Source organism: Melanerpes formicivorus, unplaced genomic scaffold (assembly GCF_026170545.1).
Source record: "Melanerpes formicivorus ecotype bairdi unplaced genomic scaffold, bMelFor1.0.p_v2 SCAF_64, whole genome shotgun sequence".
NCBI classification, from domain to species: Eukaryota; Metazoa; Chordata; class Aves; order Piciformes; family Picidae; genus Melanerpes; species Melanerpes formicivorus.
This window is the reverse complement of record NW_027142416.1, coordinates 1,642,141-1,664,505: the sequence shown is the minus strand read 5'-3', so window position 1 is coordinate 1,664,505 and position 22,365 is coordinate 1,642,141. Positions and strand designations below refer to the sequence as shown.

The window sequence follows — 22,365 nt, the reverse complement described above, 5'->3', positions numbered from 1 at the left end:
GCTTCCTGGGCAACCTGCTGAGTGCAAACAAACAGCTGTGTTGCAACGTGCATGCGTAGAGGGAATTCACAGAGGTTAAAGCACAGCCAGGTACCAAAGCAAAGAAAATAGAAGAATGAAGAGCTGGTTTGCAAAAGAGGCTTAGAGCACTGCCCTCTCATGCTCTTCTCTACAGTTTAATTCCTGTATTTATCACCCCAGCCATGCAGACTGCACAATATCAGACAGTGTCTGGAAATCCTCCTAATTATTGCCAGGAGTTCCACTGTATACATAAATGCCTTGGTCTAGGTACTGGATCAACAGGAGTCAACCTGGTCTGAGCTTTAGCACCCTCCAAGGAGCTCTTTAAGGTACAGCATTGTAGACTTGCTGGCTCATTTCCAGAGTGGGGGCCTTGTTCTACAGGACAAACAGCAGGACAGGCTGAGGGACCTGGGCTTGTTCAGCTTGGAGAAGAGAAGGCTCCAGGGAGACCTAAGAGCATCCTGCCAGTACCTGAAGGGGGCTACAAGAATGCTGCAGAGGGACTGTTTACAAAGGCCCTCAGGGACAGGATGAGGGATAATGGTTTGAAATGAGAGAAGAGCAGATTTAGATTGGATGTGAGGAACAAGTTCTGCATCATGAGGGTGCTGGAACACAGGTTGCACAGGGAGGTGAGGCCCCATGCCTGAAGATCTTCAAGGTCAGGCTGGGCAAGACTCTGAGCAAGCTGCTCTAGTGGAGAATATCCCTGCTTACTGCAGGGGGGTTGGACTGAATGAGCTTTGGAATTCCCTGCCAACCCAAACCATTCTATGAAATGACTTTGAGGCCCCCCTCCATGTAACTCAGCTCTACTTCATATAGAACTGGGACAATTCTTTGGTTCTAATCTTGAAGAAGGAAAAACAAAGGCAGTCTAAAAGACTGTTTTCTGTTCAGCACTAAATTCTTCTTGCAGACAACCACATTCCCACCTCTACTGTACAGTCCACTGACTGTATATTGCAGTCCTTAAAGTCTTTCTGTAGGACAAGCTCACAGGAGTGGGACTCAGGGTTCAGCCTATGTTCTCCTAAGAAACAGAACATTTGAGAGCTTCAAGTTTCAGCACAGGTGCTTGATAAAAATGCCTCCTTATATGCCAGCTGTCTTGTGTTTCTTTCACTCACAGGCATTTTCCAAGCTTAAATGGGGACAGAAAAATCCATCCAGACTTTTCAATATCCTTAAAACTGCTCAGGGCAGAACTTTGCCCCTTTTGTCCAGAGATGAATTCAGGTCAGAGTTTTCTCTACCCAGACACATCAGTTCCAAGATTATTCTTGCAACCACTGCAGAACAGGGAAGGGGAAAACAATGTCCACCTGTAGCTGGTAGATAGAATTAGATAGCTCAGTTTGATAGTAGAGAAGGAAACTCTATTTGCAGCCACCAGAGACGTAGGGGTGTTGGTTGCTGAGAAGCTCCCCAGGAGCCAGCAGTGCCCTCAAGCAGCCCAGAAGGCAGCTGTGTGCTGGGCTGCAGCCAGAGGAGTGTGGGCAGCAGGGCAAGGGAGGGCATTCTACCCCTTGACTCTGCTCTGCTCAGACCTCACCTCCAATCCTGCCTCCAGTTCTGGTGTCCCCAGCAGAAGGAGGACAGAGAGCTGGTGGAGTGAGTCCAAAGGAGGCCACCAAGATGGTCCAAGAGCTGGAGCACCTCTGTTTTGAGGACAGGCTGAGGGAGCTGGGCTTGTTCAGCCTGGAGAAGAGAAGGCTCTGGGAGGACCTCTATGCTGCCTTCCAATTCCTGAAGGAATCCTCCAGGAAGGCTGCAGAGAGACTTTCCCTGAGGGTGTGTAGAGACAGGACAAGGGGGAATGGATTGAAGCTGAGGGAGAGCAGGGTTAGACTGGATCTGAGGAAGGAGTTCTTCAGTCTGAGGGTGGTGAGACTCTGGAACATGCTGCCCAGGGCAGCTGTGGCTCCTTGAAGTCCATGTTGGATGAGGCCTTGAGCATCTGAGTCTAGTTGAGAGGTGTCCCTGGGCATGGTGGGGAGGTTGGAGCAGATGATGTCTGAAATCCCTTCCAGCCTGAGCCACTCTAGAATTCTATGTTAAGGCACTCTTCCTGGTTTGGTCTTAGAATGACAGAAGACACAAACTTGGGACCAAGGCCCTCTGAATTCTCTGAATGACTAAAAATGACTTTTGCCTTTTGTGTCTCAAAAACTGTCTCCAAATAATAGAGAACAGTTATGATTATCATTATCTTATGTGGATCATAAAATGGCTGCTTCCTTCCAGCAGCTGCCCAAACAACACAATGGGAATTGTTTGGGAAAAGCATCCCCTGGCTCATGTCCCTGGCAGGACTGGTTGTACCCTCACCACTCAAGACATTGCCTCCTAAAATGCTGGTCCAAACTTTAGTGCCGCCCTGGGAGAGAAAGAGCCCCTTGCCTGGCAGACATGGTTCTGCTGGTGGCAGCAGCCCTGCTGGTTCTGGGCTTGGCTGTGAAGTCAGAAGCTCTCTGCTCACCCACAACCTTCTACAAGGACTGCTGGATCCGACGCTTCCCAGGCCTCCGGATCGACCTGCAGGAATCGCAGAGGAGGGGAGCCCGGGTGCTGAAGGTTTATGCAGAAGTCTCACCCCAGCAGTGCAGCAGAAGCTGCTGCCTCTTGAGCAATGGTGAGTGGGTACTGCCATGCTGATGGCACACAGGAACATTTATGGGACAGCATTCTGGGCATTTCCTGCACAAACCTTCCTTTATTGGAGGAGGAAATAGTGCAAAAGGACACAGAAAGGCTCCGAGTGTGGGTCTGAGGCAGGAAAGCAGAGGCATGCTGTAAATGGTCCCTCATCCTCACCCCATAGAAGGGAGTTTGAGAATCTGAATTTGCTAGAAGACTACTCTAGAAACACAAGAAAACTTTAGGGTCTGCTTTGAAATTTCAGATCTGTGACAAAGCTTATGGGCAATGCCAACCTTCCAACAATAACTCTCCAATACCCACCACACTCCTGTAGAGAAGGATCAGGGACAATGATTCCTCTTCATGAAGGAGGACACTAAAGCAGGACATGGTGAAGGGGCAGGGGGTGGGAACAGACAATTTGTCCTTCTCTGAGATACCAGAATCTTGTTCTGCTGCCACTCCATGGTTCTGCTGCAATCCAGATGAAGTTTTTCAGTCCAAGGGTGGTGAGACTCTGGAACCGGCTACCCAGGGAGGCTGTGGCTGCCTCCTGCCTGGGGGCCAGGCTGGATGAGGCCTTGAACAGCTGAGTCTAGTTGACAGGTGTCCCTGCCCATGGTGGGGAAGCTGGAGGAGGTGAGTTCTGAGGTCCCTTCCAGCCTGAGCTATTCTAGGATTCTGTGATTAACATGATCAATAAAGTTATAGCAATAAATAATAGCAGTTATTGAGAATAAAAATAAGGAAAGGAGGGGTCTGGATATGAGGATAAAAGTGAGATACCAGTTACTAAAAACGGCAGATCTAAATTCTGATGAAGTTGTGAATTACAATCAAAAAGATGACTTTGACATAACAAATATAACCATCAACAGCACTCCTGGAAAGAGTCCACTTCTGTCTTAAATACTGTGAGGAAAGAGCAGCTGCCTGCATTTCACACACAGAATGGCTCAGCCTATTCCAGAGTCTCACCACCCTCAGACTGAAGGACTTCTTCCTCAGATCCAGTCTAACCCTGCTCTCCCTCAGCTTCAAACCATTCCTCCTTGTCCTGTCTCTAGACACTCTCAGGGAAAGTCCCTCTGCAGCCTTCCTGGAAGATCCCTTCAGGTATTGGAAAGCAGCTCTAAGGTCCTCCGAGAGTCTTCTCCAGGCTGAACAAGCCCAGCTCCCTCAGCCTGTCCTCATAGCAGAGGTGCTTCAGCCCTTGGATCATCTCTGTGGCCCAGTATTAATGATGTGATGTCAACCCCATAATCCCATGGACCATGCAGTGGTGACCCTGCTGGTAAGCTCAGCTTTGTCCTTCCTGCATTGCAGCTTCCTGCAATCTGGCAGTGTTCTACCATGGAGCAGTTCATGAGCACATGAACTGCCTGCACCTGTCCTGCCCAGCACTGGAGAGCTGCATCGTGAAGGCTGGGATCAACGTGGTTCTCTACAACATCACCGCAGGTAATGAAGCATTTCCTGAAGAAAGCTGAACCCCAGCAGCTGCAGAAAACCTGCAGAATGATCCTGGGGCAGCTGCTGTGCTAGGAGATCTGCAGCAACATGCAATGCTAAGCCCCCAGTTTTCCCTGAGTCATGAGTGAACCTGCTTCTGAGAACACTTCTCCCTTCCCACCATGCAGTACGTGGCAAGGCCTACTTCCAAGATTGATGCTTCAAGTACCTCATCAGTACTGTGCTGGGGGAAGATGTCCCCTCAGATCTGAGAGACACAGAGAGGCAAGGCTGCCACTGCTCCATGGCCCCTGAGCCAACAAGCTACAAGGCACATTAGGTACCTGCACAGAGGACACTTCCATACACCAAATGTAGGTGCAACCAGGCACACAGGCAACACAGACAGCACCAAGAGCTTCCTCCTGCCTTTTCTGGCTGCAAAGGATGGAGATGGTACAAACCTATAAGCACAGCTATGTACCATGCCAGTCTCCTCAGCAGCTAGGCTCAGACACCAGTCTGCCCAGTCTGGACCCCTGTTGCTGTCACCAGAATGTACAAGCCCCTGAGGGTGAAGCCCCCCTCAAGCTGCTGGTGCAGACTATCACACACACAGCTGGCTGGGTCTCCCCTGCTCCCCAGCAACCTGGATCTCTTAATTTCCTACCCTTTGGTTCCTTCCCTAGGATCCCATAGTGAGTTCTCTAAATCCCTAAGTGCACAAAGTTTGCATCCCATAAGGTTTCTCCTAACCCTAGGCAGTGACAATCCAGTCCAGAAGATGCTGATGGGTGTTATTGTGTCCTTGTGTCCATATGCTCCTGGTGTGAGTGTACAGAGGAGCTATGATCACAGAACCTGACTCTCATTACAATTTAACAGGGGCTGATCCAGATCTTCTGCTCTTTGGAAAACTGGCATCCCCACAGGCCAGTCCTCACCTCTCCCCCAGTGAACATGAAAGGCAAAACAGCACAAAGGCCACCAAGCAGGAGAGATGCCAGCATCGTAACACCACCTCCAGTTCTCTTCTGATCCAAGCTCCATTTTCTACCAGTGTCTACAGCTTGCCAGCCTCCAGCACCAGCCTGAGGGTCACAACCCCTGCAGTTCCTGCTCACACCAGGGCAGAAACTCTTCCTACAGATGACTCTTTAGCTAGGAGAACAAGCACAGCTTCAGGAAGCAGCAGGTCAGTCCTCAGCTCAGTCAAAACTGTGCACTCAACTTTGACACCCAGTTCTGCCAATGTGTTGTCCCCCATGCCCACTCCTCCTGGCCTCAACAGCAGCAAGCAACACTCCAACGAAACCAAAGGATACAGCGGCAGGAATTACACCTCGGAGAACCAGGCACCTCCCTGGGAGCCTGCAGCCCTGGGGGTCTGGCTGATTCCTCTTGTGCTTTGCTCTTCTCTCATCTTCCTCTGCTGCTGCACTGCTGTTTTCACAGCAGGGCACTGCAGCAGCAAGAAAGGGCAGTACAAGCCCATCCGGAGAAAAAGAACCACCTCAAGGCAGATCATAAAATACAGCACTGCTAGGAGCAGCTGGTGAGCTACACTCACCAAGGGCAGCTGGTGACCAGTATAGGTTGGGGACTGACCTGCTGGAGAGTGGTGAAGGGGAAAAGGATCCTAGTGGACTGAGGGTTGACCTTGACCCAGCAATGTGCTCTTGTGACCAAGGAGGTCAGTGGTATCCTGGAGTGGATTAGGAGGGCTGTGGTCAGTAGGTAGAGAGAGGCTCTCCTCCCTCTCTACTCTGCCCTGGTGAGGCCGCATCTGGAATATTGTGTCCAGTTCTGGGCCTCTCAGTTCAAGAAGGACCTCAGGGAACTGCTTGAGAGAGTCCAGCACAGAGCCATGAAAATGATGGAGTGGAACATCTTCCTTACGAGGGGAGACTGAGGGAGCTGGGGCTCTGTAGCTTGGGGAGGAGACTAAGAGGTGATCTCATCCCTGTTGATAAATATGTGAAAGGTGAGTGCCAAGAGGATGGAGCCAGGCTCTGCTCTGCCCAATGGCAGCACAAGGGGCAATGGTGGAAGGTGAGGCATAGGAAGTTCCATGGAAACAGGAGGAATTATTTCACTATAAGGGTGACAGAACACTGGAACAGGATGCTCAGGGGGGTTGTGGGGTTGTTGAGTCTCTCTTTATGGAGATACTCAAGACCTGCCTGGAAGAACTCCTGAGTGATCTGGTATAGGTTATCCTGCTCTGGCAGGGGGGTTGGACTGGATGATCTCTTGTGGTCCCTTCCAGCCCCTAACATTCTGTGAGCTATGGTCACCATCCTTCTGCAACAAACACATCTTTCACATGACGGTTTCAGAACTCCTTAGTTGTAATTTTAACTGTCAGCATAGGAAATGCGATTCTCCTGTCTCTTTAAGGTAAGGAGCACACACTCAGACACAGCTGAGCAGGCTGGTTTCTGAGAAAAAGACCTCCCTGAAGTGAGCAGTGAGGCTGGGGAGATGTTTGCAGGGCATCATTTAAGGAAAGGCTGAGGGAGCTGGGGTTGTTCAGTCTAGAGAAGGCTGAGGGGAGCCCTCATTGCTCTCTACAGCTGCCTGAAAGGAGATTGGAGTGACACTGGTTTTGGTCTCTTCTCCCAGGTAACCAGCAACAGGATGAGAGGAAATGGATTTGAGTTGTGCCAGGGGAGGTTTAGGTTGGACATGAGGAAAAACTTCTTGAATGAGAGAGCAGTGAGGGGTTGGAACAAGCTGCCCAGGGAGGTGGTGGAGTTGCCATCCCTGGAGGTGTTCAAGAAGCTGTAGATATGGTGCTTCAGGACATGGTTTAATAGTCATAGGAACTGGGTTATGGCTGCACTCAATGATCTTAAAGGGCTTTTCCAGCCTTGGTGGTTCTATGAAAAGAAGCCACAGGAGCAGTAAGAATGTGGCTTAGCAGAGGACCAGGAACTCCCAAGCTAAGCAAGCACAGGTCACCAAGATAACTCAAAGCATACTTTATTCAAAGGGTAAGACAGATGGGCAGGAACATTCTATTCACAAGGAAATCCCATGGTGAAGACAGATCTGAGGAGTACTGCAATGTGCAGCCTCCCTTCTGTTGTCCTTGGCTGAGGTTGTAACTCTCCACATCACACATTGCTGCTGCAGAGCTGTTAGCCACTCCTGCAGTGCCCAGGCGTGGCTGCAGGCTCTGCTGTCACAGCACTGCTTGGATGTTCAGCAGTTTCTTCACGCATTCCTTGTACTGAGACATGTTCCTTTCTGTTTCACCTTCATTTTTAAGCGCAATCACAGAGTCTCTGTAGTTCTTGACCACCTCAGAGGCAAGCAGCTCTTCCTCAGTGCCAGGACTGAGGTTCTCTGAGGCTTTTATTCGCAGCAGCGTGTCCAAGGCGTTTCTCTGGGAGCGGCTGTTCTCCCAGACATACTCTTCCATGTCTTCCTCAGACTTCTCACTCTCCCACTGCTCAGTTTTCTGAAAGAACAAACACAGTCTGACAAACTCTTCCAGGAAGCCACAGCAATAACGTAAAGAAACAGAGTCTTGCTACAAGGGTAGGGTCTCACAGCTGGGAAAGAACGACCCCATGGACCAGCATAGATTGGGGGCTGACCTGCTGGAGAGCAGTGTAGGGAAAAAGGGACCTGGGATTCTGGTGGAGAGATCCAAGGATGCCCATGAGCCAGCAAGGGTGGGTTGTCATTGTGGTCTGTTAAAAGTATTCAGCCTAGAGAAAAGATGACTCTGGAAGGACCCTAGAACTGCCTTCCAATCCTTGAGGGGATCCTGCAGGAAGGCTGCAGAGGGACTTTTCCTGAGGGTGTCTAGAAACCGGACAAGGGGCAATGGTTTGAAGCTGAGGTAGAGCAGGGTTAGACTGGATCTTAGGCAGTTTTTCTTCAGTAGGAGTGTGGTGAGACTCTGGAACAGGCTGCCCAGGGAGGCTGTGGCTGCCTCCTGCCTGGGGGTGTTGAAGGCCAGGCTGGATGAGGCCTTGAGCAGCTGAGTCCAGTTGAGAGGTGTCCCTGCCCACGGTGGAGAGGTTGGAGGAGATAAGCTCCGAGATGCCTTTGAGAATGAGCCGTTCTGTGATTCTATCCACTACTCAACAAGATTGCTGCAGTTGGACCACAACATTTAATCATCTTTTTTTAAGACCTTTTTTCTTTTTAAAGACTTTTTTTAAGTTCTTGGGCTATTTGCATTTAAAAAACACTTCAACAAATGCTGCGTCCTGCACCTGGGCAATGAAATCTCTTGTCTTCTAAACCTCCCAGGCCACATGTTCAGTCAGAAACTGTGATGAGCACTGCTCAAAGGCTCACATGACTGACATTAAAACCTGGACAGTAGTAAAAGAGCCTCATTCAACCTGTAGAAGAGGAGCAGAAAAAGCCATCCTGTAGCCTGCATGGCTGAAAGAGTGGAACAAGTAGGGTATAGGGAAGTGCTCTTTGTGTGTCTGACAAACACTGCAAGTCAATATGGAGAGTCACAGAGTTTTAAATTAACATCACCCTATTCTATACCCCTTGTTCAGCTGCACAATGCCTGTCCAAGACACTTTCCCCCCCTACACTCTCAAAGAATTTCCAAGCAAAAGTTTCTCTCACAGGGATAGGGTTTCTCAAGAGTAAGACAATATGGATATCACTCCTAGTCATTTCCTGGACCAAACTCACCTTTGAAGTTCAAACAAAAGGCCACTGTGAGGCTTCTAGCTTTAAGTTATAGCCAAGGCAACAAGAACTAACTGCAGTTACTACATTTATCTCCTCAGCAAAACCCCTGTCTGCACACATTAACCTAGAGCATTTTGGAGATGCAGGCTGATAAACAGATTGAGATTCCCTTATCTCCCATGAGCAATGCACAGCAAAATTTTAGAGGAGGCCAAAGAGACTCAGGTATTCCTTTTATGGAATCCTGCTCAGCTGAATGGTTTTGTCAAAATGGGTTTAAAATAAGATCTAACTTGCAGGGGAGAGCAAGGCAAGAAGGGATGGGGAAGATTTCAGAATCCACTTCTTAGCCCTGTTACAAGAAGCCAGCACCCACTGCTGCATGCTGGTGGCCGTATCTCCAAGTGAAGTTACCCTGCTGTACATGTCCAGTTCTGGGCCAGTTTAAAAAGGACATTGAGACACTTGAATGTGTCTAGAGAAGGGCAACAAGGCTGGGGAGAGGCCTTGAGCACAGCCCTACAAGGAGAGGCTGAGGGAGCTGGGGTTGCTTAGCCTGGAGAAGAGGAGGCTCAGGGGTGACCTCATTGCTGTCTACAACTACCTGAAGGGGGGTTGTAGCCAGGTGGGGGTTGGTCTCTTCTCTCAAGCAACCAGCACCAGAACAAGAGGACACAGTCTCAAGCTGCACCAGGGGAAGTTCAGGCTGGAGGTGAGGAGAAAGTTCTTCACTGAGAGAGTTGTTCGCCATTGGAATGTGCTGCCCAGGGAGGTGGTGGAGTCACCATCCCTGGAGGTGTTCAAGAGGGGATTGGATGTGGCACTTGGTGCCATGGTCTAGTCATGAGGTCTGTGGTGACAGGTTGGACTCGATGATCTTTGAGGTCTCTTCCAACGTGGGTGATACTGTGATACTGAATACAAACAGTTTTGCCAACTGACTGTATTGAGGGAAACTCAAAATACCTTTCCAGCCAGATTCATTGCAAGGAAAAAAGGGAATCTGGACTTGTATTTTCTTGTGCACCCAGGAACTCAGGGTGGTAGCAATGGCACAAGCCTGGCAGCCTCACTTTGAATTGATAGAGTGGCTTTCAGAGTTATCCCCAGTTGTGATGCACAAACGTAACTCAGCTGTATGCACACACAAAGTCCCCACCCTAGGAGTGCCTTGCAGCTGAGTGCTCTGCTCAAAAAGAGATGCAAAAGCAACAGGGGATTCTCTCCTCAAATCCATTCAAACTACACAGCTTGGGGGTTCACAGCTAAGTTTTAGCTAGGGCTCTGGTGTCACCAGCTGTCTACTCTGCAGTGTTTTGCCTTCCCTCATCTTTCTGCTTCAGCTTCCCTGTCCTTTCTAGTATTATTAACATCTACAGGCACAATAAAAAGAGATGCCACTCAGGAGAGCCTTTGGCTGCTATTCAGTAGCCACTTTCCATTTGTATATTCCTCCTGCTTTATTTTGACACTTACAATATTTTTCATCAGACAGCCAGCACTACACTACCAGAACAAGCAACAGAGTTCAGAAGTGTGCACACCATTACTCTGCTGTTGTTCTGGAGAACAAGAAATGCAAGGGCAACCTCCCACCCTTCTTTCAAGACTGTGGCTGTGTCATGCAGAACAGCATCTTCCACTTCATCATTTTACATTTGTAGATATTGAAAATGTGGAACTGGAGCAAGGAAAATTGCTGCACTTTTTGTAGTCTTGACACCTTCCCTCCTCACTCCACCCTTTTCAGATTCCTCCCCATTGCAATGGCAAGGAATGCATTTTCTTACTGCAAAATTAACCTCCTGCTGCACTTGTGCCTTCTTCCTGCTCTGAACTCGTAACACAGCTTTACTGTGTAGTGCCAAATGACTACCCCAAACCAAGTGTGAGGAGATCAGTTGCCACCTTTTTTAACCACTTGAGGGCAGCAAACTCTTACACCATAAAAACCTCCAGGTTTGGAAAAGATGCTCCAGCATTCAAAAAGTATCACAGAATGACAAAGTGGTAGGGGTTGGAAGGAACTCCAGAGATCATCCAGTCCAACCTCCCTGTCAGAGTCAGGATCACCCAGGGCAGGACACACAGGAACACATCCAGGTGGGTCTGGAATGTCTCCAGAGAAGGAGACTCCACAATCTCTCTGGGCAGCCTGCTCCAGGGCTCTGGCACCCTCACCACAAAGAAGTGTCTCTTCTGCTGAGGTGGAACCTCCTGTGTTCTAGCTTGTACCCACTGTTCCTTGCCCTAGCACTGGGCACCATCAAAATGAGTCTGGCACCTTCATCCTGACACCAGCTCCACAGTCCAGGTGCAGGATCCTGCACTTGGCCTTGTTGAACCTCACATTTCAAGCCTGTTCAACATCCCGTAGATGGATCCCTGTCCTCCAGTGTGTCAGCCAGGACATGCAACTTGGTATCATGCACAAATTTGCTGAGGCTGCCTCAATCCCACTGCCCATGTCACTGGCAGAGATGTCAACCAGCATGAATCCCAGCACTGACCCCTGAAGGATGCCACTTTCCACTGGTCTTCATTTGGACATTGAGCCATAGACTCTCTAAGTGTGGCCATCCAGGCAGTTCTTATCCAGCCTGTCGGAACCACTCAAGTCCATGCAGTTCCACTTAGGTGACCAGGATGGCAGGTGGGACATGTCAAACAGTACACACAACTCCAGGTAGATGCCATCAGTTGCTCTTCTTTTATCCACTCTCAGATACTGGGCAGCTTTCAGGACTGGGAGCAAACTTCCCATGCAGCCAGTCTTCACCTGGCAAGAACAGAACACTGCCCTCATCCTCTCACTAAATTCCATCAGATGTGTGCTTGGAAAGCATAGCCCTACCCTGCTGGGATTGATGCTGCTGTCTACATTGAAGGGCAGCACTCATACCTTTCCCTCCAAGATGAAAGCTCCCGCAGCTGAAAACAAACCATGCATCATTTGCCTCTGGCTCACAACAGGTAGCCAAAGGAGCTTTCAAGAGTGTTATTCAAAGGCATTACCACCTATGATGGAAAAACACCAAACCAAGCACAACACAACACAAAAACCACAACAAACCTGGCTCAGGAGGCTATGAATTTTTCATGGAAATCAAAGACAAATACAATCGATTGATGAACTCATCAAATATTAACCTGGAAGCTGAAAGGTAATAAAAGGAGGAGGGAATTGTGCATATTCAACACACTGAACACTGCTGGGGTAGTATCAGGTAGCTCTGTTCTCCCATCACTCAGTAATGCAAGAGCAAAGGCCTGCTGTGGTGTTTGCCTGCAGCTGATCGAGTGAGCATTGTCTGCATCTCTTCTCATTGCTTACTACTGCAAAGTGATCTGCCAGGCAGTTCAGATTTGCAATGCAATGCTGTGGGGAGGAAAATACCCATGGACAGAGCACCTGAAATCTGCAGCAAGTATATCCTAGAAGATGTTAATATGAGCTGAATTTAATTTGATTGTATGTTGTAATTGTAGAATGCATCACAAAATGGTTCAGCCTGGAAGGACCCTCAGAGCTCATCTCCTCCAACCTCCCCACCGTGGGCAAGGACACCTCTCAACTAGACTCAGATGCTCAAGGCCTCATCCAGCCTGGCCTTCAACACCCCTAGGCAGGAGGCACCCACAGTCTCCCTGGGCAGCCTGTTCCAGAGCCCAGCATGCTTGTACTGAAGAACTTCCTTCCTCAGCTCCAGTCTAACCCTGCTCTCCCTCAGCTTCAAACCATTCCCCTTTGTCCTGTCTCTAGACACCCTCAGAAGCAGTCCCTCTGCAGCCTTCCTGGAGGATCCCTTCAGCTACTGGAAGGCAGCTCTAAGTTCCCCCCAGAGTCTTCTCTAGGGTATGTGACTAATAACATTGTTCATGTCTGTCATGTTAAGATATCCCAAATGTAACTCTAGGTTTTCATTTCAGACTGCTAACTCTTTTGTTCCCCGTTACAAAAACGGCTGTAAAATTGAAGGCAAGACTTCAACACAAGTAACCAAAACACAGGAGGCAAGCCTGAAGAATTCATTGCGAAAGATCTGTGATCTAAAGATACCTATTAGTTGGAGGACTATGTCAGGGCTGCAGAAAGTGAGGTGGAGGAGGAAAGAAATCTGCCATAATGTAAACTGCAATCATGGAACCTTCTCCCACGTTGACAGAGCATGTTAGAATGAGTGAGTTATGCACAAGTGCTTACCCAAGACTCATGGTACAGGACTGTGAGGAGGTGAATTCCATAATCATAGTTCTGTCTTCTCAGAGGACACCTGAAAAGTCACAAACACAGCCAGTCTGTTTGAAATACAGCCATGGGATACACTTTGTAACAGAACACTTGCAGTCAGGATTGCTAGTTGGTGATGCAGGGGATCTTAGGGGAGGGTTTGATTCACACATTGCTGAGTGAATGGAACCAGGAGGGCACGAGTGCTATAACATGGAAGAAAAGGCATCTGCAAGGCAGCAGGGACAAGGATTTGCAGATCTGCCAGACACATTCTTTTCCCTCTGTGACAAAGTGGAATCCAACTCCCTTAAACCCAGCTGGTGTTCTCCCCCAAGATGTGAAGGAAGGAGGATAGCTGGTGACAACAGCCAGGAAATACACTCAAGGACAGGAGTCAATGGTTTAGGAAGAAAAGCTTAAGATGACATAGCTCTAAGTCAAAACAGAATCATCAGTAAAATCTGCTGGAAAAAGACAGTTAGATTGGTCCTGAAAGCCTCCTGCTGACAATTTGGCATTATTACTCTTTTCCTCAGGGTGATCACCCAGAAACTCCTGCCTCTCTCACACCTCTGTGCAGGCTCCTTTTCAGAATAGAATAAACCAGGTTGGAAGAGACCTTCAAGATCATCATGTCCAACCCATCAACCAATCCAACCCACCTAAACAGCTAACCCATGGCACCAAGCACCCCATCAAGTCTCCTCCTGAACACCTCCAATGACGGCGACTCCACCACCTCCCCAGGCAGCCCATTCCAATGGGCAGTCACTCTGTATAGAACTTCTTCCTAACATCCAGCCTAAACCTCCCCTGGCGCAGCCTGAGACTGTGTCCTCGTGTTCTGGTACTGGCTGCCTGGGAGAAGAGACCAACATCTGCCTGTCGACAACCTCCCTTCAGGTAGTTGTAGAGAGCAGTAAGGTCACCCCTGAGTCTCCTCCTCTCCAGGCTAACCAACCCCAGCTCCCTCAGCCTCTCCTCATAGGGCTTGTGTTCCAAACCCCTCACCAACTTTGTTGCTCTTCTCTGGACTCGTTCCAGCAAGTCAACCTCCTTCCTAAACTGAGGGGCCCAGAACTGGACACAGTACTCAAGGTGTGGCCTAACCAGTGCAGTGTACAGGGGCAGAATGACCTCCCTGCTCCTGCTGGCCACACTGTTCCTGATGCAGGCCAGGATGCCATTGGCCCTCTTGGCTGCCTGGGCACACTGCAGGCTCATGTTCAGCCTACCATCGACCAGTACCCCTAGGTCCCTCTCTGCCTGGCTGCTCTCCAGCCACTCTGACCCGGAACAAACTGCATCACGCAAGACTACATCTGAGACTCTCTAAAAACCACTCCTCTGAGTGAATATAGATGGTGATTATTCTAGCAAATAAACTGTTCCAAGGACTCAAGCTTTCTGACTCCTGATTTCTTTCAGAGTGAACAGTAATCTGAATAGCAGCCTGGACAAGTCTGTATCAACAAAATGGCTGCTGCTCAGTTAGTGAAAATGAAGTGACACAGCCACAGGCACGTAAGAGTTTCTTCTGGAACACAGCATAAGACTCACATTCACAGATGCTCTGGAGGGTAAACTCTTTTCAGCTATCCTGATGTTTTAGCCACAAAAGGGAATATAAAACTGTTTGTGGCACAAGTGGTTCCAGTAAACCACAGAGATTTCCAAGTCCAGTCCAAAAAGAGCAGAACCATTTTATCCATTTCCTATTTACTGTATGTAGAATTAAACAGCAGTACTGGAGGACAGGGAACTGGAGAGGGGAAAAAGAACTCTTAACAAAAGCATGCAAACAGAAAAAACTGCCCAGGATGTTTTCCTAGTACTGAAGGCAGCTCTGAGTGAGTGTACTTTAGGAGCTCATGTGTTCTCTTAAAGGCTTCAGAATTCACCACAGTGCAGTCTGCAGTACTACAGGCACTGAGGGATTTGCTTATATGAAGAAAAATCCCTGGACATGAATGTCAATTTTTCTTGACTGAAACTCCTCAATCACTGTTAGAACTAAGAGAAACCATGGGCTTTTCCAGTGGGAAACATGACAACAACTTTAAAATAGCACTTGAGACTTCTAAACAGAGCTTTGATAACCAGCGATATTTACCAGAGATTCGATTTGACCTGAAGCAATTTGTCCAGCACACACAGAGAATCACACAGAATCAGCCAGGTTGGAAGAAACCTCCAAGATCATAAAGTCCAACCAATCACCCAACCCTAACTAATCAACTAGACCATGGCACTAAGTGCCACATCCAGTCTCTTTCTAAACACCTCCAAGTGATGGTGACTCCACCACCTCCCTGGGCAGCCCATTCCAATGGCCAATCTCTCTGTCTGGGAAGAACTTCTAAGATCAAGCCTAAACTTCCCCTTACACAGCTTGAGACTGTGTCATCTTGTTCTGGTGCTGGTGGCCTTGGAGAAGAGACCAACCCCCACTTGGCTACAACCTCCTTTCAGGTAGTTGTAGACAGCAATAAGGTCTCCCAGGCTCCTCTTCTCCAGGCTAAGCAACCCCAGCTCCCTCAGCCTCTCCTCACAGGGCTGTGCTCCAGACCCCTCCCCAGCCTTGCTGCCCTTCTCTGGACACGTTCCAGCATCTCAACTTCTTTCTTGAATTGAGGGGCCCAGAACTGGACACAGGACTCAAGGTGTGGCCTGACCAGTGCTGAGTACAGGGGCAGAAAAGGAGTATAGGGATGTTTGAGTCATTTTAGAGTGGAAAATGTAATAATCCACCAAGACACTAAGAGATAGGACGGGGAGACACCCAGGCCTTTCTAGCCTGTGAGCAGTGCTGGCCGTTTTCCCTCCTTGCAAGCCCACCTGTCTGTGGTGATGGTGAGCACATCTGTGTCAGCGCAGTACCGCTCCCCCACCAGCTTCACCAGCTTCTTCCTTGCGTGCTCGTCCAAATTCAGGTTAGAAAGCTTAACCTTTAAACACAAAACAAAACACCTTTAATTCCCTGGATAAAGCCTGGTCTCCGCACCCTGAAATTACCTTGAGCTCATCAGGCAGATGTCTCACCAAGAATTAAAAGAACAGCTTTTAAGGATGCATTTGCAGAATGCCTGACACATGGTGCCAGAAAGCCTACCAGCAGGCAAGCACCATCTGAATATCACAGTACATTAGAGGTTGGAAGGGACCTCCAGAGATCACTGGGTCCAACTCCCATGCCAAAGGAGGATCACATAGGGTAGTCTGCACAGGAATGCATCCAGGTGGGTTTGGAAAGTCTCCAGAGAAGGAGACTCCACAACCTCTCTGGGCAGCCTGCTCCAGGGCTCTGGCACCCTCACTGTAAAGAAGTTTCTCCCCGTGTTAAGGTGAAATCTTCTATGGTCAAGCTTGTACCTGTTGTTCCTTGGCTTATTATTGCTGTGCACCACCAGAAAGAGCTTGTCCCGCTCCACTTGACACCCAGCCCTCAGATATTTATACACATTGATGAGGTCCCCTCTCAGTCTTCTCAAAACTAACAGCCCCAGGACTCTCAGTTTCTCTTCATAGGGGAGATGCTCAAGTCCCCTAATCATCCTCATGGCTCTCTGTTGGATTCTCTCCAGCAGGTCTCTCTCTCTCTTGAACTGGGAAGCCCAAAACTAGACACCGTATTCCAGGTAGAGCAGAGGGGAAGAAGAACCTCCCTAGCTCTGCTGGCCACACTTTTCTTTCTGCCTCCCCAGGATCCCATTGGCTCTCTTGGCCACAAGGACACATTGCTGTCCCATGCAGAACTTGCTGTCCACCACCACTTCAAGGGCTTCCTCCATGGAGCTGCTCTCCAGCAGGGCAGCCTCTAACCTGTACTGGTACCTGTTGTTATTCCCCTCCAGATGCAGGACCCTGCACTTGTTCTTATTGAACTTCACAAGGTTTGCCTGCAGCCAGCTCTCAGCCTGTCCAGATCTCACTGGATGGCTGTACAGCCACACAAATTTATTTCCCACCAAATACCAGAGGGGTTGGTTGGAATATTTCTATTCAAACCTTTTTTCTCAGAGCAAAAATGAACTCTCAGTTAAGTTTGCAGCTGTGTTTTATATTCCCATGTTATTTTTCCATATGAACTACAGTGAAGGACTAAAAGAAAGTTGAAGCTTCAGTAAATACCAGGAAAGAAATTACTATCCATAAAGAAAAAAACCAACCTAATGCTAGAAATAGAAAACTGAAGGACTAAACCTTAGTAAAAGGAGAAATCTGGGTTTCAACAGTTAAACTTCTAACATTGATAAAGCCCTGTCTACATTTAGCCTGAACCTGGGGCTAAACTCCAGCACTTGCTCTGTCACATGATCACCCCTCCCCTGCAGAGAAGGGGACCAGAACAGGAGAGAAAATACAGAGTTTGAACTGAAGGTGGATTTAATGGGATAGCCAAGCTGGCACTGATGGCAATACAAAGCAGACAAAGCTCAGCCCAGAAAAGTGCAGCACTCACCCTGAAGACAGGCCTCAGTAGCAGGAAAGGGTGAGAAGAGGGGTGAGGAAGCGTCCGAAGCAGGACGCTCTTAGCATGGTGCAAAATGCCCATCAACAATGACCTCTGGAGGTACTACACTTCCCAAACCCCTTATGCACACAGCATTCCTTTTGAAGGGTCTGGCAGCTTGTGCTCAAGGCTACCTTGTACATGGTGTCCTTCCACACAGTGCAGCCACACAGCCTTCCATCAGTGCTTGCTGAACATGACAAGGTGGGCCTGGCTCACCTTGACTGAGGAGCTGCACCTAAGCCTCACTCTTGGGCTCTGAGCCACAGCACAGCTATGTCTGGACCTAGACATGGCCCACACTGAACTAAATCATCCTTGACTTCCTGGCTTGGCCTCACCCACTGCTACCACGTATGGATTGGCTTGACAATCACCAGACTGCTGCCTGATGCCAATTGCTGTCACCAGACGTACTACTGAACCACCACCTTGGCTTCACACTTGCCTTGTCCTGAGGAACCTGTCAGGTGATCAGCTGTTGGGAAACACACATATTTGGGGTTTTGAAACAAAGGCTGTTTACCAGAACTGCTACTTACTCTTAAAGTCACCACCCTGGCTTTGGGGTTACGAATAGATGTCCCTGCAGAAACATAATCCACTGTTTCCACTTCGATGGGAAAATGCCGCTCGCATTTCTCGTCGCTGTCCAGAGCGCTTGGCCATTCCGTGCAGAAATCTGCAGAGCAAAGACAAAAAGCACTCCCAGCTTGTATTTCTTGGGCTGTTTGGGTGTATCTATTTTAAAGTACTCTGTCTAGATCACGCACTCCTTCTATCCTTGCTGCAGTACTTCAATGTCTTTCTTTGTACGGGGTTTCCCAAAACAGGAGGCAGCACTCCACATGCCATCTCACAGTTGCCAAGTGGAATTATCAAGTGGTTTGGAGAGGACCTTCAAAGATATCCAGAAGATATTCCAACCTCTTTGCCACGGGCAAGGACATCTTTTACAAGATCAGGTTGCTCAAAGCCTTGTCCAACCTGACCCTGAATACATTCAGTGACTGGAATGATGTACAGCAATGATGTACAGCTCCTCTGGGCAAAATTTCCCAACAGCGCACCACCCTCAGCAGAGCAAATGCCTTCCTTAAGCCTAATCTGAGGATCTACCCTCTTCCAGTTCAAAACCATTACCCCTCTGCTGTCCCTACAGATCCTGGTAAGAAGTATCTCTCCACATTTCTTATAAGCCCCTATAGGTAAAAGTAAGGTCCTCCTGAAACCCCCTTTCTCCAGGCTGAATGACCCCAACTTTCTTAGACTTTGCTCACAGTAGAGGTATTCCAGCCCCCCTCTAGCAGATTCACATCTTTCTTCTTCCTCCAGACTAGATGCAATCCTCAGAGGTAAAAGAGTGCCCTTCCTGCCCATGGTGCCCATGCTCTGGTTCCTAGAGGTCTGTGTGTGGTGGCTTTCCCTGCCACAAGGGCATGCTGCCTACAGCCTGCAGCAGCAGCTCCACACTGCCTTTTCCTGCAGAATTCTGCAGCTGTTTGCTCCCTGCCATGTGCCTGTACTGTGCATAGCTTATTCCACTTCAGATCCAGGAATTCCCAGCCAATTTTTGCCTTCCTGTTGAATTGCTCTGTTGTCTCCCAATTCATTACTACCAACAAACTGGCTGAGGCTGTGCCCTCCGCCATCACCCACACTGTTATAGGGCAGGTTTTTGCATGCTTGCAAATGGCTTCCAGGAGTGTTTGCTTCACCATCTTCCAGGCAGTGAGGTGAGGCTGACTGACCCCCAACTCCCTGCATCTTCTTTCTTGCCTTTCTTGAAGGTCAGGCAAAAATCTCCTCTCCCTCCTGGGTAGTCTTTACCTGCTCTCCAGTACAAGCAGGGCATAATGGAAAGGTAAAATGAAAGCCTTAGTGGTATGCTGCAAACCTGCCAGGACACACCTGCCTAGCACCTATATGACTCAATGCAGCAGCAAGCAAGCACACAATACTAGCCAAAGCTTGACAAAGAAGCCTCTTCACAAGCTGACCAAGTCCCATCTGTTACTCCACCATACACAGTCACAAACCAAACAAACTCTCACCTCTAAGAGCTGCACAGTGTTTCTTAATTGCAGGAGGAGTAAGATGCAAAAAATTGGGAATCTGAAACAGACATATTAAGAGTTAAACAAGTAACAGCTTTTTGTTGGTTCACAGGTAACAGAGCATCACTGAAACATGGTTACAGTTAAAATAGTCAGGTAGGACTCCTCTCAAGTTCGATTTAGCAGAAGATTTAAGATAGCCCCACCACAAAAGTCACAGGCATGGCAATTTGTGGGTTCATTTGTGGCACTTCAGGATATCGTTCAGTGGTCATGGTAAGACTTCATGATCTTAAAGGTCACAAGTCCAAGTGCTGGGTGCTGCACTTTGGTCACAACAACCCCATGCAGCACTACAGGCTGGGTTGGAGTGGCTGGAAAGTAGCCAGACAGACAGGGACCTGGGGGCACTTGATTGACAGCCAGCTGAACATGAGCCAGCAGTGTGCCCAGGAGGCCAAGAAGGCCAATGCCATCTTGGCCTGCATCAGGAACAGAGTGGCCAGCAGGAGCAGGGAGGTCATTGTGCCCCTGTACTCAGCACTGGTTAGCCCACACCTTGAGTACTGTGTCCAGTTCTGGGCCCCTCAGTTTAGGAAGGACATCGAGACACTTGAACGTGTCCAGAGAAGGGCAACAAGGCTGGGGAGAGGCCTTGAGCACAGCCCTGTGAGGAGAGGCTGAGGAAGCTGGGGTTGGTTAGCCTGGAGAAGAAAAGGCTCAGGGGAGACCTCATTGCTGTCTACAACTACCTGAAGGGAGGTTGTAGCCAGGAGGGGGTTGGTCTCTTCTCCCAGGCAACCAGCACCAGAACAAGAGGACACAGTCTCAAGCTGTGCCAGGGGAGGTTTAGGCTGGATGTTAGGAAGAAGTTCTATACAGAGTGATTGCCCATTGGAATGGGCTGCCTGGGGAGGTGGTGGAGTCACCATCCCTGGAGGTGCTCAAGAGAGGATTGGAGGTGGCACTTGGTGCCATGGTTTAGTAGTCATGAGGTCTGTGGGGACAGGTTGGACTTGATGATCTTTGAGGTCTCTTCCAACCTTATTGATTCTACGATTCTATGTCTTTTCCAGCCTTCATGATTCTGTGAGTTGTGTAATTACTATTTAGTTTAGAAATTCAGTAGAGTTTCATCCTATTCAACAACTGCAAACAGTATCCAATATGCATATTCTGGTTAAAGCAGTGAAATCTTAGTGTATCACATCTGGAATATTGTGTCCAGTTCTGGGCCACTCAGTTCAAGGGCCTCAGGGAACTGCTTGGAAGAGTCCAGCACAGAGCCACAAAGATGCTTAAGGCAGTGGAACATCTCCCTGCTGAGGAACAGCTGAGGGAGCTGGGGCTCTTGAGCTTGGAGAAGAGGAGCCTGGGGGGTGCTCTCATTCTCCTGCCCTGGAGACTTTCAAAACCCACCTGGATGTGTTCCTTTGTGACCTGCCCTGGGTAACCCTGCTTTTGAGGTCCCTCCCAAGCCCTACTATTCTGTGACTCTGTGAATAATGACTTTCAAAGTAATCAGACACCAATGGCATGCATCTCACCTTCATAAGCTCTAAGTTTCCTTCTTTTGGTGGAGGTACTCCTCTCTTCACAGGGTAACCCATTCGAATTGGGAGTGGTACAGAGGCAGGTTTAAACACAGCTGCTGTGGGATAAACACTGCTCCAGTCCTGATCAACAGCCATCTTCTCAGTTCTGGGAGTTAAGTCCTAAGCAATTGAAAATGACACAAGTTTTATGGGAGAGGAGCTGTCTGGTGAGACAAAACATAACATCCTTCAGGAAGAAATTCCCACAGCTCCCTCCCAAAGCTTGTGCAGCAGGCCTTTCCCCATCTGCACGGTTACTTTATTTCAGAGGTGCTTAGAAAGAAAAACTTAAGTGTGTTGTTGCATCGTGATAGATCACCATCCCTGCAACCATTCCAGGTCAGGTTGTATGGAGCTCTGAGCAACCTGCTCTAGTTGCAGATTTCCCTCCTGAGTGCAGGGATTGGACTGGATGACCTTTAAAGGTCCCTTCCAACCCAAACCATTCCATGACTGAAGATACGAGGTGCTGGTTCTGGAATAGCTGCAGAACAAATTCCTCTACAAACTGCTAAGCTTACAAAACTGCTTCAAACACCTGTGAAGTTTCAGTACTTACTGGTCTTACAAACTGTGGTGTCCTGCCTCTTCTCCTCAGTGAAGCTGAAAGGAAAAGAAATACTTTCACTGCAGACTGTGGTATGGCTGTGTGAGCACACCCAGAACCACGCATGCTTTTTGCCCTTGTGCAGGGACGATGTGAGGCAAGACTTCCCAGTGCTCACAGGCAAACCGAGGAAGATCAGACACATGCTGCAGATTGCTCGTCCGTTATTTGAAACCTAACATAAAACATATATATATGCTTGGAAGACATTTGGCCCGGGGCATTCCTAGAAGCATGTTAACAAAAGCTCCTAGGCAAATACTTGCAGACGAAATATCTTTTTCAGAGCGGCCTGGAGAACGAAGGAGTGGAGGGGGCCTGAGCTCCGCGGAAGGCTGCGCCCCCCGCCACTACCACTACAAAGTGAACGAACCGCTCTCACCTTCCCTCTGCTGGCCTGCTCTGCTGCTCACCGCAGGTGCGGTAGAATACGCCGCGCTCCCGAAGAAAGGCGCGACCACGATCTTCCCACAGCGCCGGGAGAGCACGGCCCAGTACCCGGCAGCCGCCCGCTCCGCCACCCTGCCCAGCGCCATCTTGGCCGCTCGCCGCGCGCAGGCTCC

General features: G+C 49.0%; 2 protein-coding genes across 3 annotated transcripts in view; one reads left to right on the top strand and one right to left on the bottom strand.

The window, feature by feature from the left end:
* The window catches only part of MANSC4 (MANSC domain containing 4), a 17,746-nt gene extending 10,645 nt beyond the window's left edge, over positions 1–7,101 (top strand). The window contains exons 3-5 of one of the 2 annotated variants that reach the window (XM_068162393.1): positions 2,278–2,662; positions 3,997–4,131; positions 5,008–7,101. In XM_068162393.1, coding sequence (XP_068018494.1) covers positions 2,440–2,662; positions 3,997–4,131; positions 5,008–5,681 — 1,032 coding nt within the window. In that variant the 5' untranslated portion in view covers positions 2,278–2,439 and the 3' untranslated portion in view covers positions 5,682–7,101. Of the gene's footprint in view, positions 1–2,274; positions 2,663–3,996; positions 4,132–5,007 lie in introns of both variants that reach the window. The other variant, XM_068162395.1, reaches the window with a different exon arrangement.
* Positions 7,092–22,365, bottom strand: MRPS35 (mitochondrial ribosomal protein S35). The gene is made up of 8 exons (XM_068162396.1): positions 22,185–22,365; positions 21,755–21,798; positions 21,148–21,315; positions 19,598–19,658; positions 18,086–18,225; positions 15,869–15,978; positions 13,001–13,070; positions 7,092–7,588 (listed from the first exon to the last, which is right to left on the bottom strand). Exons 1-8 carry the CDS (start codon positions 22,336–22,338, stop codon positions 7,310–7,312), a joined length of 1,026 nt encoding a protein of 341 aa, XP_068018497.1. The 5' UTR covers positions 22,339–22,365; the 3' UTR covers positions 7,092–7,309.